The sequence below is a fragment of the Saccopteryx leptura genome, chromosome 7 (genome assembly GCF_036850995.1).
Source record: "Saccopteryx leptura isolate mSacLep1 chromosome 7, mSacLep1_pri_phased_curated, whole genome shotgun sequence".
NCBI classification, from domain to species: domain Eukaryota; kingdom Metazoa; phylum Chordata; class Mammalia; order Chiroptera; family Emballonuridae; genus Saccopteryx; species Saccopteryx leptura.
This window is the reverse complement of record NC_089509.1, coordinates 56,924,181-56,938,796: the sequence shown is the minus strand read 5'-3', so window position 1 is coordinate 56,938,796 and position 14,616 is coordinate 56,924,181. Positions and strand designations below refer to the sequence as shown.

At 41.9% G+C, this 14,616-nt stretch overlaps 1 protein-coding gene across 5 annotated transcripts in view; it reads right to left on the bottom strand.

The window, feature by feature from the left end:
- Positions 1–14,616, bottom strand: part of ERICH2 (glutamate rich 2) — a 39,857-nt gene that overhangs the window by 9,383 nt on the left and 15,858 nt on the right. For all 5 annotated transcript variants that reach the window (XM_066345310.1, XM_066345314.1, XM_066345313.1 and 2 more), the window contains 2 exons: positions 8,583–8,731; positions 4,331–4,500 (listed from right to left, as the gene is read on the bottom strand). In XM_066345310.1, the coding sequence (XP_066201407.1) occupies positions 4,331–4,500; positions 8,583–8,731 (319 nt within the window). The remainder of the gene's footprint in view (positions 1–4,330; positions 4,501–8,582; positions 8,732–14,616) is intronic.

Below are 14,616 nucleotides of genomic sequence, written 5' to 3'. Positions count from 1 at the left end.
GGAGTTTCAAACCTGTGTCCTCAGCATCCCAGGTGGACGCTCTATCCACTGCACCACCACCTGGTCAGGCAACAAGAAGTTCTTAATATCAACTAATATCCAGTCTATTTAGTAAAGCATTATAATAAAAATACTAGCCTCAGGAAATAAAAAGGTGTATGGAATTTATTTCAAAGGCTCCTTTACATTGATCTATTTTATATTGTTAACATAAAATATATTTTCTTTCAATAGTCCAAAAGGCAGTGAAATTAAATTCATGCAATGGATAGTTGGCTAAAAACTTTCAGAAAATTATTTAAGTATTCAAACTTAGCTAAAGATAGGTTTTAAATCTTATATTAGTGTGACATTCAAATTAAAGAAATGCTTACAAAGTAAACTCAAAACATAAATTTTGATGGACTCCTCACTGGAAAAAAAATTCAGTTATAATTTTTTAAAAAAGCTGAGAAAATCTCAGTCAGAATATAATATACTTTATTACAGAATTGTTTTTAATTTTCTTAGATATGATAAAAAGTATGATGTTACTTTGAATAGTGAACTTATTCTTAGAAGATCCTTGCTCAAATTTTAGGGGTAAAGTATTATGATGTCTACAACTTACTTTCAAATGTTTCTGCCAAAAATACACAGCTAAGCTATATATCTATGCCTTACCTATCAAAAGAGAGAGACAACTTAATCAATAGAAACTGACCTAGGATGGACAAAGATGATAGCATCGTAGGCAAACGTTAAAATAGCTCTTATAAATAAATACCATATACTCAAAAGTAGAAGTAAATATGAACATGATGAGAGAAGTGACAGAAAATATTTAAATAAAACTTCCAGCCCTGGCCGGTTGGCTCAGCGGTAGAGCGTTGGCCTAGCGTGCGGAGGACCCGGGTTCGATTCCCGGCCAGGGCACACAGGAGAAGCACCCATTTGCTTCTCCACCCCTCCGCCACGCTTTCCCTCTCTGTCTCTCTCTTCCCCTCCCGCAGCCAAGGCTCCATTGGAGCAAAAGATGGCCCGGGCGCTGGGAATGGCTCCTTGGCCTCTGCCCCAGGTGCTAGAGTGGCTCTGGTCGCAACATGGCGACGCCCAGGATGGGCAGAGCATCGCCCCCTGGTGGGCAGAGCGTCGCCCCTGGTGGGCGTGCCGGGTGGATCCCGGTCGGGCGCATGCGGGAGTCTGTCTGACTGTCTCTCCCTGTTTCCAGCTTCAGAAAAATGAAAAAAACAAAACAAAAACAAAACAAAACAAAAAAAACTTCCAGAGATCATAAATAGAATGTTTAAAATGAATACATGTTATATGCTAATATATTATTATATATAACATATCGTTAATATATTATATACAGTGGTACCTTGAGATACAAATTTAATTTGTTCTGTAACCGAGCTCGTAAGTCAGTCAATTCGTATATAAAACTGCCGATACTGGACCTGTGTGCCAACGTGCCAACTAGCAGCAGCTTCCCGAATCACGACTCGTATCTCGGAATTTCACTCGGATCTCAAACAAAAATACAGACCGAGTCGCAGCTCATATCTTAAAAAAAAATCGTATGTTGGTCTGTTCATATCTCAAGGTACCACTGTAGTATGTATATATTATATTGTGGGGAAATGACAGTGAAACCCAGGATGTGGGCTCTCGTCAACAACATGGACTACAGAGGCTGTCTGGCTCCCATGCCTTTCAGGCCCACCTGAATCAGCTCTGGCTCCCACGCCTTCTGGGGCTGCCTGACTCAGCAACTGCCATGTAAGCCATGTCATCATCTCTCCACCCCTTATGCCGATGTAATATTGGCACCATGCCACTATTGTCCCTAAGCACTATATCTACCATTCCATTTTCAAAAACAAAAAGTGATATTATAATGTAGATTAATAAAGATAAGAATAACAGCAGACATATTTTTAGAAACTATCATAGGATAGGAATAAAGTATTGCAGCATGTCTCATATTCCTCTGGCTTGTCATACTATCTTCACCTTGGGAGTTTTACTGCCTAAGCCAACTTTGGTGGAGCAGGTGGGCTCCAACATATATATATATTAGAGAGAGGAGGACAAAGGGAGGAAGGATGGGATTAACAGCAGATTATAATTACAAAGGAAAGATCATAAAGTTAAAGACACAGCAATAAAAATTTCTCAAATGAAATAGAACAGAAGGGGAAAAAAGGAACATTAGTAACCTTTGGGACAATATTGGGTGGTCTAACATATGTGTAATTGTAGCCCATGTGAAGAAAGGGAGGGCAAGTACAGAGGTCAGAAAAAAATATTTGAAGAATTAACTAAATATTCTTCCAATCCTGATGAAAACTATAAACTCATAAATCCAAGACACTCAATGAACAGAAGAAACATGAAGAAAATTCCATCAATAAATCATAATCAAATTGCCAATAATAATAATACAGATGGGAAAAAAATTCAAAAACAAAAAGTGACATTATCTTGTAGATTAATAAAGATAAGAATAACAGCAGACATCTTTTCTGAAACTATGCATCTTTTCAGAAACTATCATACAATGCAGCAACCTTTCAAACTACAAAAATAAGCTAACAACCTAGAATTCTCCAGCTAACATATGCATTAAAAAAGGTAAAATTAAGACTTTTTTAGACAAATACAAGCTTAGAGAACCCACTGCCAGCAGAATTGCACTATATACTGAAGGAAGATTCATAAGAAAAAAGAAAAGTTGGATCCTTACAAAGCTTTGAAGAACACCAGAAATGTGTTCCAAAAAAGTTCTCTTCAGAACCCTCATACACTGTTGGTGGGAATGTAAAGTAGTACAACCATTATGGAAGAAAGTATGGTGGTTCCTCAAAAAACTGAAAATAGAACTACCTTATGACCCAGCAATCCCTCTACTGGGTATATACCCCAAAAACTCAGAAACATTGATACGTAAAGACACATGCAGCCCCATGTTCATTGCAGCATTGTTCACAGTGGCCAGGACATGGAAATAACCAAAAATCCCGTCAATAGATGACTGGATAAAGAAGATGTGGCACATATACACTATGGAATACTACTCAGCCATAAGAAATGATGACATCGGAACATTTACAGCAAAATGGTGGGATCTTGATAACATGATACGAAGCGAAATAAGTAAATCAGAAAAAACCAGGAACTGCATTATTCCATACGTAGGTGGGACATAAAAGTGAAACTAAGAGACATTGATAAGAGTGTGGTGGTTACGGGGGGGAGGGGGGAATGGGAGAGGGAAAGGGGGAGGGGGAGTGGCACAAAGAAAACAAGATAGAAGGTGACAGAGGACAATCTGACTTTGGGTGATGGGAATGCAACATAATTGAACGACAAGATAACCTGGACTTGTTATCTTTGAATATATGTATCCTGATTTATTGATGTCACCCCATTAAAAAAATAAAATTATTATAAAAAAATAAATAAATAAATAAATAAATAAATAAAAATAAAAAAAGTTCTCTTCAAATTAAAACAACCCCTTTAAAAGATAATTGACATTTAAAACAAAAATAATAACAATGTATTTTGGAGCTTATAACATATGTAGAAGTAAAATGTACAACAATAATACAAAGGATGAGAAGGGGAAATGAAAGTGTACTATTATGAAGTTTGTACAATATACATGAAGTTGTATAATATTAAGGTAGACTGTGATACCACAACAAGTAAGGTAAAGGTGTTTTGTTTATGTACAATTTTTGCATGTGACATTTCAGGCTTCAATGCTTTTGCACATGCTCCTTCCTATGCGAGGAATACCTTCTCTTGTTTACCAGATGAATTCCTACCCTTTCCTCTTTCTTTATGTTTCTAAGATGTGTTCATGTCTCTTCTGTTCATCCCATTTCTCCTGTTTCTTTTAATTACTCACTAAGTCTCCTTCTTCCCAGAGAACTTCATAAATATTTCCACTAGCTCATATTTCATTTTATTATAAATTTTCTTATATAAATAAGATATGCCTGTTAATTCTCAAAGGTAGGGCATGCCTTTCTTATTTATCTCTACATATTCCCAATAACTAGTATGGTGTTCATGCTTTATATAGAAAACATTCTTTCAGACAGTTCTTGAAGAGTTTTATAACAAAACTTCTTCTTTCTGCCCTTACCAGAATACTCTAAGTCATTTCCAGAATGCCCTCTCACCTCTACCTTGGTGAAAGTCGCAAGTGAGATGAGTAGCTAGGTTAAGCCAGGCAAGGATCTTTTTACTATTTTTTTTAAATCTCTAAGGCTATATACTATTAAGTTACTTTAATATTTTTAAGTTTCTTAAATTAAAATGCACAAGTAAAGCTTACTTCTGCCATTAACTCCAATGGGGCATGAGTATCCTTTTTCCGGTTACTATCTTCACTATCTTCATCACTGATGTCATCTTCATCATCATCATCTGTTGATTCAGACAACTTGTCGTCAGTATCATTCTTTTTCTTCTGTTTTGCAATGACTTCGTCTTTGCCCACCTCACCTAAAACAACATGCATAATGTAAATGGTTACTCCTAAATTATAATATAAAGATGTACATATTTCCTATATGGCTTCCTGTTCTAGAGTTTTGGGTTTTTTTTCCATGACTAAACAGTACTGATTTCCATTTTCAAAAATGGTAAGAATACTGGCCTGACCTTTGGTGGCGCCGTGGGTAGTGTCACCCTGGAAGGCTGAGGTTGCTGGTTGAAAGCCTGGGCTTGCCTGGTCAGGGCACATATAAGCAACTACTACAGGTTGATGCTTCCCTTTCCTCCCCCCCCTCAAATCAACAAGTAAAATCTTTAAAAAAAAGTAATAAAACTGCCAAGTAGAAGAGGAAAAAACCCAAACCAATAGCACTGAGCAGATGTTATTGTTGTTTGGTGCTTGACATTTTAATGGATAAGTTTTGTTTATAAAGAGTATACTTTCAAGAAAAAGGAAATTAATGCTATTCTATCTCCAGAAATATACTTCTTACATTGTTCTTATAGAATGGTAAATAGAAAATAAAGAGCTTGGAGAGTAAAAGACTGAAGAGGCAGAAAAGCAAATAATCCTTCTTAGGTCATGTCACTCCTTGGATGCTTGAGAATAAAGTTCTTCCTTTGTCTCTCTCTCAAAACACACACACACACACACACACACACACGGAATAAATACATCTGGAGTATTCTAAATATATCCAGAGGTTATGTAACATTTCTAATGATTTTCCTTAATGTCAAGTCACAGTACCTATAACCAAACATAGATGACAGAAAAGTAAAAACTAAGCACTACTGACTGACTGCATTCAATGCCTGGCACTATGCTGACTCCCAGGAACACAAAAATAAATAACCCTTGATTTCAGAGTACTTGCAAAAACTCTAACTGGGGAGTCAGAAATATAATGGATGATATAAAACAGTATGGAAATATAGTGACAAAGATGGGTACTGGGTAAATGGAAGGGCAAAGGAGGGTCCCATCCCAGTCTGGGGAGTGGTGAGGAACTGTTCCGTCTGAGTGGATCAGTTTTTCCAGGAAGAGGGGACAGCATGAGCCCATGCAGAAGCAAGAAAGTGCATGGACCTCAAGCACTTTGATGCTGCTTAAGGATCCGTTTTGAGGCTGAGATGGTGCCAGATGTGCTAGAAGTGTAGGTAGGGGATAGCTGGATAATGGAGAGTCTTGTGGGTCAGAAACCTTGGGTTTAACCTTAAGAATGAAGGGATTACTAATGAAAGATTTTATGTAGGGAAACAAGTATGATCAATTTTGCATTTTGGAGGGGAAACTTGGATAGCAAAGTGAAAAGTATAGTTGAGGGGAGACAAAATAAAGAGTAAGAGGAGAGCCCTGGCTGGATAGGTCAGTTGGTTGGAGCATTATCTGGAAGTGCAGAGGTTGCTAGTTTGATTCCCTAGTCAGGGGCACATACAGGAACAGACTGAAGTTCCTGTATCTCTCTTTCTCCCCTACTTCCTCTCTAAAATCAATTTTTAAAAAAGTATGGGGAGAGATTAAAATTGTCTCTCAAAAATCCAGGTAAAAGAGATGATAGGGCAATCATAAAATAGGAATGGAGAGGAAGTGATAGATTAGAGAAATAGTTTAGAGATAAAATCTCCACGGTACAATCTATTGGAATATATTCCAAACTTCAGTAATTCTTATATTATCTTCATTCATTTTGCCATATGAGTATCACCTATACTAATTAATATTTCTCTTTGAATATTTTTTAACTTACAAATTTTGTCAGATCATAAATACAGGGTTGGGCAAAAGTAGTCTTACAGTTGTTTGTATGGAGTCTACAATAATTAATAAATAATAATACAAGAATAAACTCTTGGCCTTGGCTGGTTGGCTCAGTGGTAGAGCGTCAGCCTGGCGTGCGGAGGTCCTGGGTTCGATTCCTGGCCAGGGCACACAGGAGAGGCGCCCATCTGCTTCTCCACCCCTCCCCCTCTCCTTCCTCTCTGTCTCTCTCTTCCCCTCCCACAGCCGAGGCTCCATTGGAGCAAAGATGGCCCGGGCGCTGGGGATGGCTCCTTGGCCTCTGCCCCAGGCACTAGAGTGGCTCTGGTCGCGGCAGAGCAACGCCCCAGATGGGCAGAGCATCGCCCCCTGGTGGGCATGCCGGGTGGATCCCAGTCGGGCGCATGCAGGAGTCTGTCTGACTGTCTCCCCGTTTCTAGCTTCAGAAAAATACAAAAAAAAAGAATAAACTCTTGAGTTTCGTGTACTCACAACTGTAAACCTACTTTTGCCCCACCTTGTATTATCATCCATGAGACTGATGGATGTATTAATAAAAGTAACATAATAATCATAATACATTATATGCCATTACTCTTCTGAACACTGCATACATTTATTCATTTAGTCCTCTCAACATCCCAAGGAAGTTTTACTTTTATCCTATTCATAGATGAACTGAGGGGTAGAAAGGTTAAAAAATCTGCCTAACTTCACACTGCTAATTAAGTGGTAGATCTGGGAGTCAGTTTGGCTCCAGAGTCAATATTTTTAATCACAAATTATTTTTCTTTAACACACATTAAAATAATCTACTATTAAAGTAATTTCTAGGAGAATTACTATGTGTCTCCTAAACTTATCCCTTTGGGAAACACTATTGAGTGGGCAAATAGGGCTCCTTTGGCTCTGTGGATGTCTCTCACAGTTTCAAACTAACTTGTGCTATACCATCCCTTTCTTGTAAGATTTTGAATATCTAGGAAGTCTTGTGAGATGCCTTCTTTGATAGGTGTGTGGGCAGGAGCTACTCTAAATAACATAGAAACGCTGTGTTAGAAGAAAATGAGGAAATCCAGCAGAGCTCTTGAGAAAACAATGTTAAAAGAACACGGACCAAAAAATGAAAAAAATCAGTAAAACTCTTGAGTCTAAAGTAAATTCCTTACTTAAAAAAAAAAAAAGTGCTACCCTGAAAAATGACACCAAGTCCTAAGGAGATAGCTATTCGAACCATCTACCAGCTTCTGTTTCCTTTACAGTCTCCATCAGCTCCCATCTTTCAGTGTGTACCCAGACTGTTCCTGACTCATCACACTGATGTCATCGGGGGAAGGTCAGAATAAGGAATTAAGAACTGTATGTGATGTCACAGGAACTGTCCTAGTTAATTAAAAACCACACTGTTGTATGGGAGAGATTTCCAGATCGCTGTATCTCAGGTAGTCCTCTCCCGGTGCTGTTTATTAACATAACACTCATGACAACTTGTCATTGTTTTTGTTTGTATTTATTTTATATTGTTTATTATTTATCTTTAATAGCTGGTTATTTATCTCCCACTAGAATGTGAACCTCATTAAGGGCAAGGACCTTGCCTATCACTAACTATTGTATCATAGCTTCTAAACCAGTGCTCGGCACTCAATAAATTGTTGTTGAATGAATTAAATTTGTTAATGTTTTCATTAGATTATTTTAATTCATTCTAAAATTTAATACTCGCCTGACTGGTGGTGGCACAGTGTATAAAGCATCATCCTGGAACACTGAGGTATTCGGTTCAAAACCTCAAGGTCACTGGCACTAAGCGTGGCTGGTCAGTGCAGGGTCGCTGGCTTGACTGGGGGCATCATCCACATGATCCCAAAACTCACCAGCTTGAGCCCAAAGAAAGGTCGCTGGCATGAAAAGCCCAAGGTCACTGGCTTGAGCAAGGGGACAGTGGCACAGACCCCATTAAGGCACACACGAGAAGCTCAATGTACAACTAAAGTGAAACCAAGTATGAGTTGATGCTTCTCATCATCTTTCACCCTCTCTGTCCCTTCCTGTCTCTCTGTCTCAAAAATAAAAAAAATTAAATAAAAATAAATAAATTTTAATACTCTGTTACTATCATTTCATTTAATGTTTTTCCATGGATCCTGTATCTGACTGCATATCAGAATCATTCGATACATGAATTTGAAAAAATACTGATTCCCATGACCCTCCCCAAGCTTACAGAGTTCTCAACATCCCAAAGGTCATGGTAAAAGAGGGCTGAATTAGAAGCAATAGTTACTCAAAAGCAAAACAAAACAAAATGAAAAACAAGTGTTATTACCTGTGCTTTCTTTTAAGAAGGAAGATGACCATAGCTTAGACTGTAGATTTGTTTCTGTATCTTTATTTTCAATACTCCTTGAAGATACTCTATTTTCAGTATTCTTTGAAGAGACTTTATATTCAATATTTTTTGAAGAGACTTCCTTCCTAAATGTTAAAATAGATAGTCAAAAAATACTTTCCTAGGTCAAATTCTGTTTGAGGCTTTATATAGGTACACACACACACACACACACACACACTCTCTCTCTCTCTCTTTAAATATAAACACAGTGTAATATACCAACAATAAACTAAATAGCTAAATGGCAGTATCTTCTTTGCAGAAAAGCATTAACAATAATTTTCACTGGTGATTCCAAGATGGCAACAGAGTAGGTGGACATTCCAACTTCCACCTCCAAGTACCAAATTAGATTACAACTTAATTTAAGAACAATCATCTTGAAAAATCAACTTTGGACTAAATGAAGAGGAGTTCATAACCAAAGATCAGAGAAGAAGCCACATCAAGATTGGTAGGAAGGGCGGAGATATGGAAAGGGCTGCCCTGTTCCCAGGAGCAAGCAGTGGCTGAGGGTCCAGAGGGACTCTCACTGTGGGGAGGTTTACCCTAATGGGTTTACCCTGATGGGAGAGGGTCCTCAACCCCAGCCTGGGTGCCCCACCTAGAGCCCTAGAGCCTAGAAGAGGTGCTTATACAGCATTTGGTGGTGAAAACAGGTGAGATTTTTTGTCTGCGAGAGTCAGGAGCTCTCGAAGATGCAGGATCCATCTTAAAGGGCCAGCACAGAAAATCTCATTCACAGCCACTTACCCAGGGCTCTGGTGGGGGAGAGCTGAGAGCACTAGAGTTGCATGAGGAGAGTGTGAAGTTGGTGGTCCAAGAGAGACACTGTGGGGGAGAGCCACCAGAATTTCGGTGCTGAATCATTCTCCAATACTGCAGTAGCCATCTTTCTTAGGTGGAATAGTCCCCTCCAAGTGGCACCAGCCTGGAGGAAAGCAACTGCCCTGCCCTAAGAGTCTCTCTTGCCCCACCCTATGGAGACCAGGCCAATTTGAGAAGTCAGCGAGGAAGCAGGGGGAGTGTCAGAGACTCAAGTTATCTTTTGTTGAAGCTGGAAACACCCCACTCCCAAGACTATGTTGCTTCTGTTTCAAAGAGACTCAGTAGACACTGTCTGGACTAAGGGAAGACCCATCTCTGGGTTTTAGAGGACACATCCTACTGGGATCTGTAAAACGTCTGGACAGACTGACACCTGGGATGGAGCCACACACACCACCCTTCCTAATGCCTCAATTGCCACAGGCTCTAGACTCTACCAGAGATTTTATTTCAGCGGCTGAGCCCAACAAGTAGCCAACCAACAGAGGTTGCAGAAGGTGGAGCTTAGGGAACTTTGTCCTTTTGCTGACCTTCCCCCAGGCCCAGTGTGGGTAAAAGCCAGCCTAGAAGTGCGACTTGGTATTTCCATGTGCACCTGGGCCCAGCAGAGGCAGCCACAAACTCTGGATTGCTTGTAGCTCCAAGAGGGTTGCTGAGGGCCAGTCACAGGCAGTATGCCCCACTGTTCTGTGCCGGGTTCCTGCCAGGGAGATCCTGGGCCAGCACATTCAGAGGCCAGCTGCAAAGAGCACTGGTTCAGGACCTAACAGCCCTTGTTGGTGGCATGTCCAAAGAAAGGGCTCCATGGATACTGGGCCCAGTAGAGGCAAGTGCCACTTTCTGTGATCAGAACCTGCACAGTGGCTTGCCTGCATTGGACAGAGTGGAGCTTCATAGGCTGCTGACCTGGGTTCAGGATATCCTGCCCTGCTGGGCTAGGTTCCACAGGGGAAAGAGAGGAGGCTTGCAGCATGAACATTCAAAGTGTGGGTCCCCGCAAGCTGATTGTTGGGTCTGGTGAGGGGTTTAGCCACTTTCTTGGGGGACAGAGTCAGGCCCAAGGTAGGATTCCCTCAGTCTTCTTCTCTGAGACCAGGGTCTTAACAGCTGGAAGAACTTCTGCAGAGGAGACCGTTGGCCCCATCCAATCTGAATCTGTTGCTCATCTCACTGGAAAGAAATAGACTTGGAGTATCTAGCAGTGTATGGGGGATTAGGTTCTGGAGTAGGGGCCACTTTCCCCATACTGAGCTCCTGACCAAGAGGCCCCTGAAGAAGTAACATCATTGTATTCCCAATCTTAGCTGCTCTAACCCACCAAGCTATCAACCTGTAGAGCTGTTGGTTGGATGAGGCCAGTCTGAGTCACACTACAGTCTTCCTAAGAACACTCTGAGGGAAGACCATGCAGCTGCAAGAGGAGGTGGAGCAGCTGATAAGTGGAGACAAATGTTACTGAGCTTGGGGCTTTCATGGGGCCGCTGTCATCTCTAAGCAGGAGAACGCTGATCCTTATACACAGATTGGCCCCTCCCATACTACCCAGTCACAGAAAACATAGACACAAACAGTGAATAGAGCAGTAGCTCCAGACAGGTAGCCCATAGCAGTGAATAGAGAGTAGCCTCCAGACAGGTAGCCCATTACAAACAACAGCTTATGCCAAGCTAAGAAGACTCAGAACCAACACAACCAGTACTGGATGGCAGACAGCACCAATGCTAGACTCAGCTAGCTATACAAGCAGCACGTCCAAAGGAGAAGTCCAGCAGACACAAGACACTATGCAGAATAAATATGCCCAACAAAACAGACAGTGCACAGTGTCTAAGACATATAATTAAGGTTGATCTTTAGAGCCAGCCAACCTGAAGGGATAATTGCACCCACAAAAGGACCAACTGCATTCAATACTCACACACAACAGGAGAGTAAATACTACTCTCAAGAAGCATTCCTAGAGCAAGGAATTCAGGTGGCCTGGAGGTCAGTACCACTGAGCCCATCTTCTTCATAAAGACACCACAACAAATTTCAAAGTCAGAGCAGAGCTACATAATACACAGACAAAATGGGCAAAGAAATATGACCCAAATGAATCAACAAGAAAAATCCCCAGAAAAAGAACTAAATATTATGGAAGTAACCAAACTACTATATGCAGTTTAAAATAATGATTATTAGGATGCTTAAGGATCTTAGAGCAACAATGGATGGTCACAATGAGAACTTAAACAAAGAGATAGTAAGCATCAAAAAGGACATTGAAATAATAAAAAAGAACCAGTCAGAAATGACAAATTCAGTATCAGATATGAAGACTGTACTAGAAGGAATCTATAGCAGGCTGGATGAAGCAGAAGATCAAATCAGTGATTTAGAGGACAAAATAAACATAAGCACAAAAGCAGAGCAGCAAAAAGAGGCTCAAAAAGACTGAGGAAACTCTAAAAGACCTCTGTGACAACACGAAGAGAAACAACATTTGTATTATAGTGGTTTCTGTAGGGGAGGAAAACAAACAAGGAATAGAGAACTTGTTTGAAGAAATCATAGCTGAAAATTTCCCTAAATCGATGAAGGAAAAAGTCACAGAAGTTCAAGAAGCACAGGAAAGTCCCATGAAAGAGGAACTCAAGGACGCTTACATCAACACACATCATAACTAAAATGCCAAAGTAAAGAGACAAAGAAAGAATACTAAAAGCAGCAAGAGAAAAGCAGTTAATTATCTACAGAGGAGCCATCATAAGGATGAAATCTGACTTCTCAACAGAAACACTTAAAGCCAGAAGGGATTGGCAGGAAAAATTCAAAGTGATGTAAAACAAGAACCTACAACCAAGACTACTTTATCCAGCAAAGCTATCTTTTTTTTTTTTTGTATTTTTCTGAAGCTGGAAACGGGGAGGTAGTCAGATAGACTCCTGCATGCGCCCGACTGGGATCCACCTGGCATGCCCACCAGGGGGCGATGCTCTGCCCATCTGGGGCGTCGCTCTGCCACGACCAGAGCACTCTAGCACCTGGGGCAGAGGCCACAGAGCCATCCCAGTGCCCGGCCATCCTTTGCTCCAATGGAGCCTCTGCTGTGGGAGGGGAAGAGAGAGACAGAGAGGAAGGAGAGGGGGAGGGGTGGAGAAGCAGATGGGCACTTCTCCTGTGTGCCCTGGCCAGGAATCGAACCCGGGACTTCTGCACGCCAGGCTGACACTCTACCACTGAGCCAATTGGCCAGGGCCAAAGCTATCTTTTAAAACTGAAGGAGAAATAAAAAGCATCCCAGACAAAAAAAGCCTCAAGGAATTCATTATAACCAAACCAGTCCTACAGGAAATGTTAAGGGGACTGCTATAAAAAGAGCCAAGGGAAAAAAAAATCAAGATAAAGAGGATTGTAGGTTTAAAGAATGAAATGGGGCCCTGGCCGGTTGGCTCAGTGGTAGAGCGTCGGCCTGGCGTGCGGAAGTCCCGGGTTCGATTCCCGGCCAGGGCACACAGGAGAGGCGCCCATCTGCTTCTCCACCCCTCCCCCTCTCCTTCCTCTCTGTCTCTCTCTTCCCCTCCCGCAGCAAGGCTCCATTGGAGCAAAGATGGCCGGGGCGCTGGGGATGGCTCCTTGGCCTCTGCCCCAGGCGCTAGAGTGGCTCTGGTTGCAACAGAGCGATGCCCCGGAGGGGCAGAGCATCACCCCCTGGTGGGCAGAGCGTTGCCCCCTGGTGGGCGTGCCGGGTGGATCCTGGTCGGGCGCATGCGGGAGTCTGTCTGACTGTCTCTTCCCGTTTCCAGCTTCAGAAAAATACAAAAAAAAAAAAAAAAGAATGAAATGGAACAAATAAGTACATATCAATAATAACCTTAAAGGCCCTGGCCAGTTGGCTCAGCAGTAGAGTGTCAGCTCAGCGTGTGGATGTCCCGGGTTAAATCCCCGGCCAGGGCACACAGGAGAAGTGCCCATCTGCTTCTCCACACCTCCCCCTCAGCTTTCTATTTATCTCTCTCTTCCCCTCCCACAGCCAAGGCTTCATTAGAACAAAGTTGGCCCAGGCGCTGAGGACAGCTCCATGGCCTCTGCCTCAGGCACTAGAATGGCTCTGGTTGAAACAGAGAAACACCCCAGATGGGCAGAGCATCACCCCATAGTGGGCATGCTGGGTGGACCTCGGTCGGGCCCATGTGGGAGTCTGTCTGTCTGCCTCCCTGCTTCTCACTTCAGAAAAAAAAATAATAACCTTAAACGTAAATTGATTAAATGCTCTAATCATAAGACATAGAGTTGCTGCATGGATAAGAAAACAGGACCCATATATATGCTGTCCACAAGAGACCCACCTCAGAACAAAAGATACACATAGACTGAAAGTGAAGGGATGGTATTTAAGGCAAATGGAAATGAAAAAAAGCTGGGGTAGCAATACTTATTTATGACAAAATAGACTTTAAAACAAAGGCTAACTGTAGTAAGGAACAAAGAAAGTCACTACATAATGATAAAGGCAGCAATGCAACAGGAAGATATAACCATTGTAAATACCTCTGCACCCAATATAGGAGCACATAAATACATAAGGCAGATTTTGAGGGTCATAAAGGGCAAGATCAATAGCAATACTATAATAGTAGGGGATTTTAATACCTCACTAATATCAATGGATAGCTTCTCCAGACAGAAAATTAACAAAGAAACAATAGCATACTAGATCAACTGGATTTTTTTTTTTATTTTTTTTTTTGTATTTTTCCGAAGCTGGAAACGGGGAGAGACAGTCAGACAGACTCCCGCATGCGCCCGACTGGGATCCACCCGGCACGCCCACCAGGGGGCGATGCTCTGCCCCTCCGGGGCGTCACTCTGTTGCGACCAGAGCCACTCTAGCGCCTGGGGCAGAGGCCAAGGAGCCATCCCCAGCGCCCGGGCCATCTTGGCTCCAATGGAGCCTCACTGTGGGAGGGGAAGAGAGAGACAGAGAGGAAGGAGAGGGGGGGGGGGTGGAGAAGCAGATGGGCGCTTCTCCTGTGTGCCCTGGCCGGGAATCGAACCCGGGACCCCTTGCATGCCAGGCTGACTCTGTACCACTGAGCCAACCGGCCAGGGCCTAGATCAACTGGATTTAATTGATATCTTCAGAACATTTCACCCC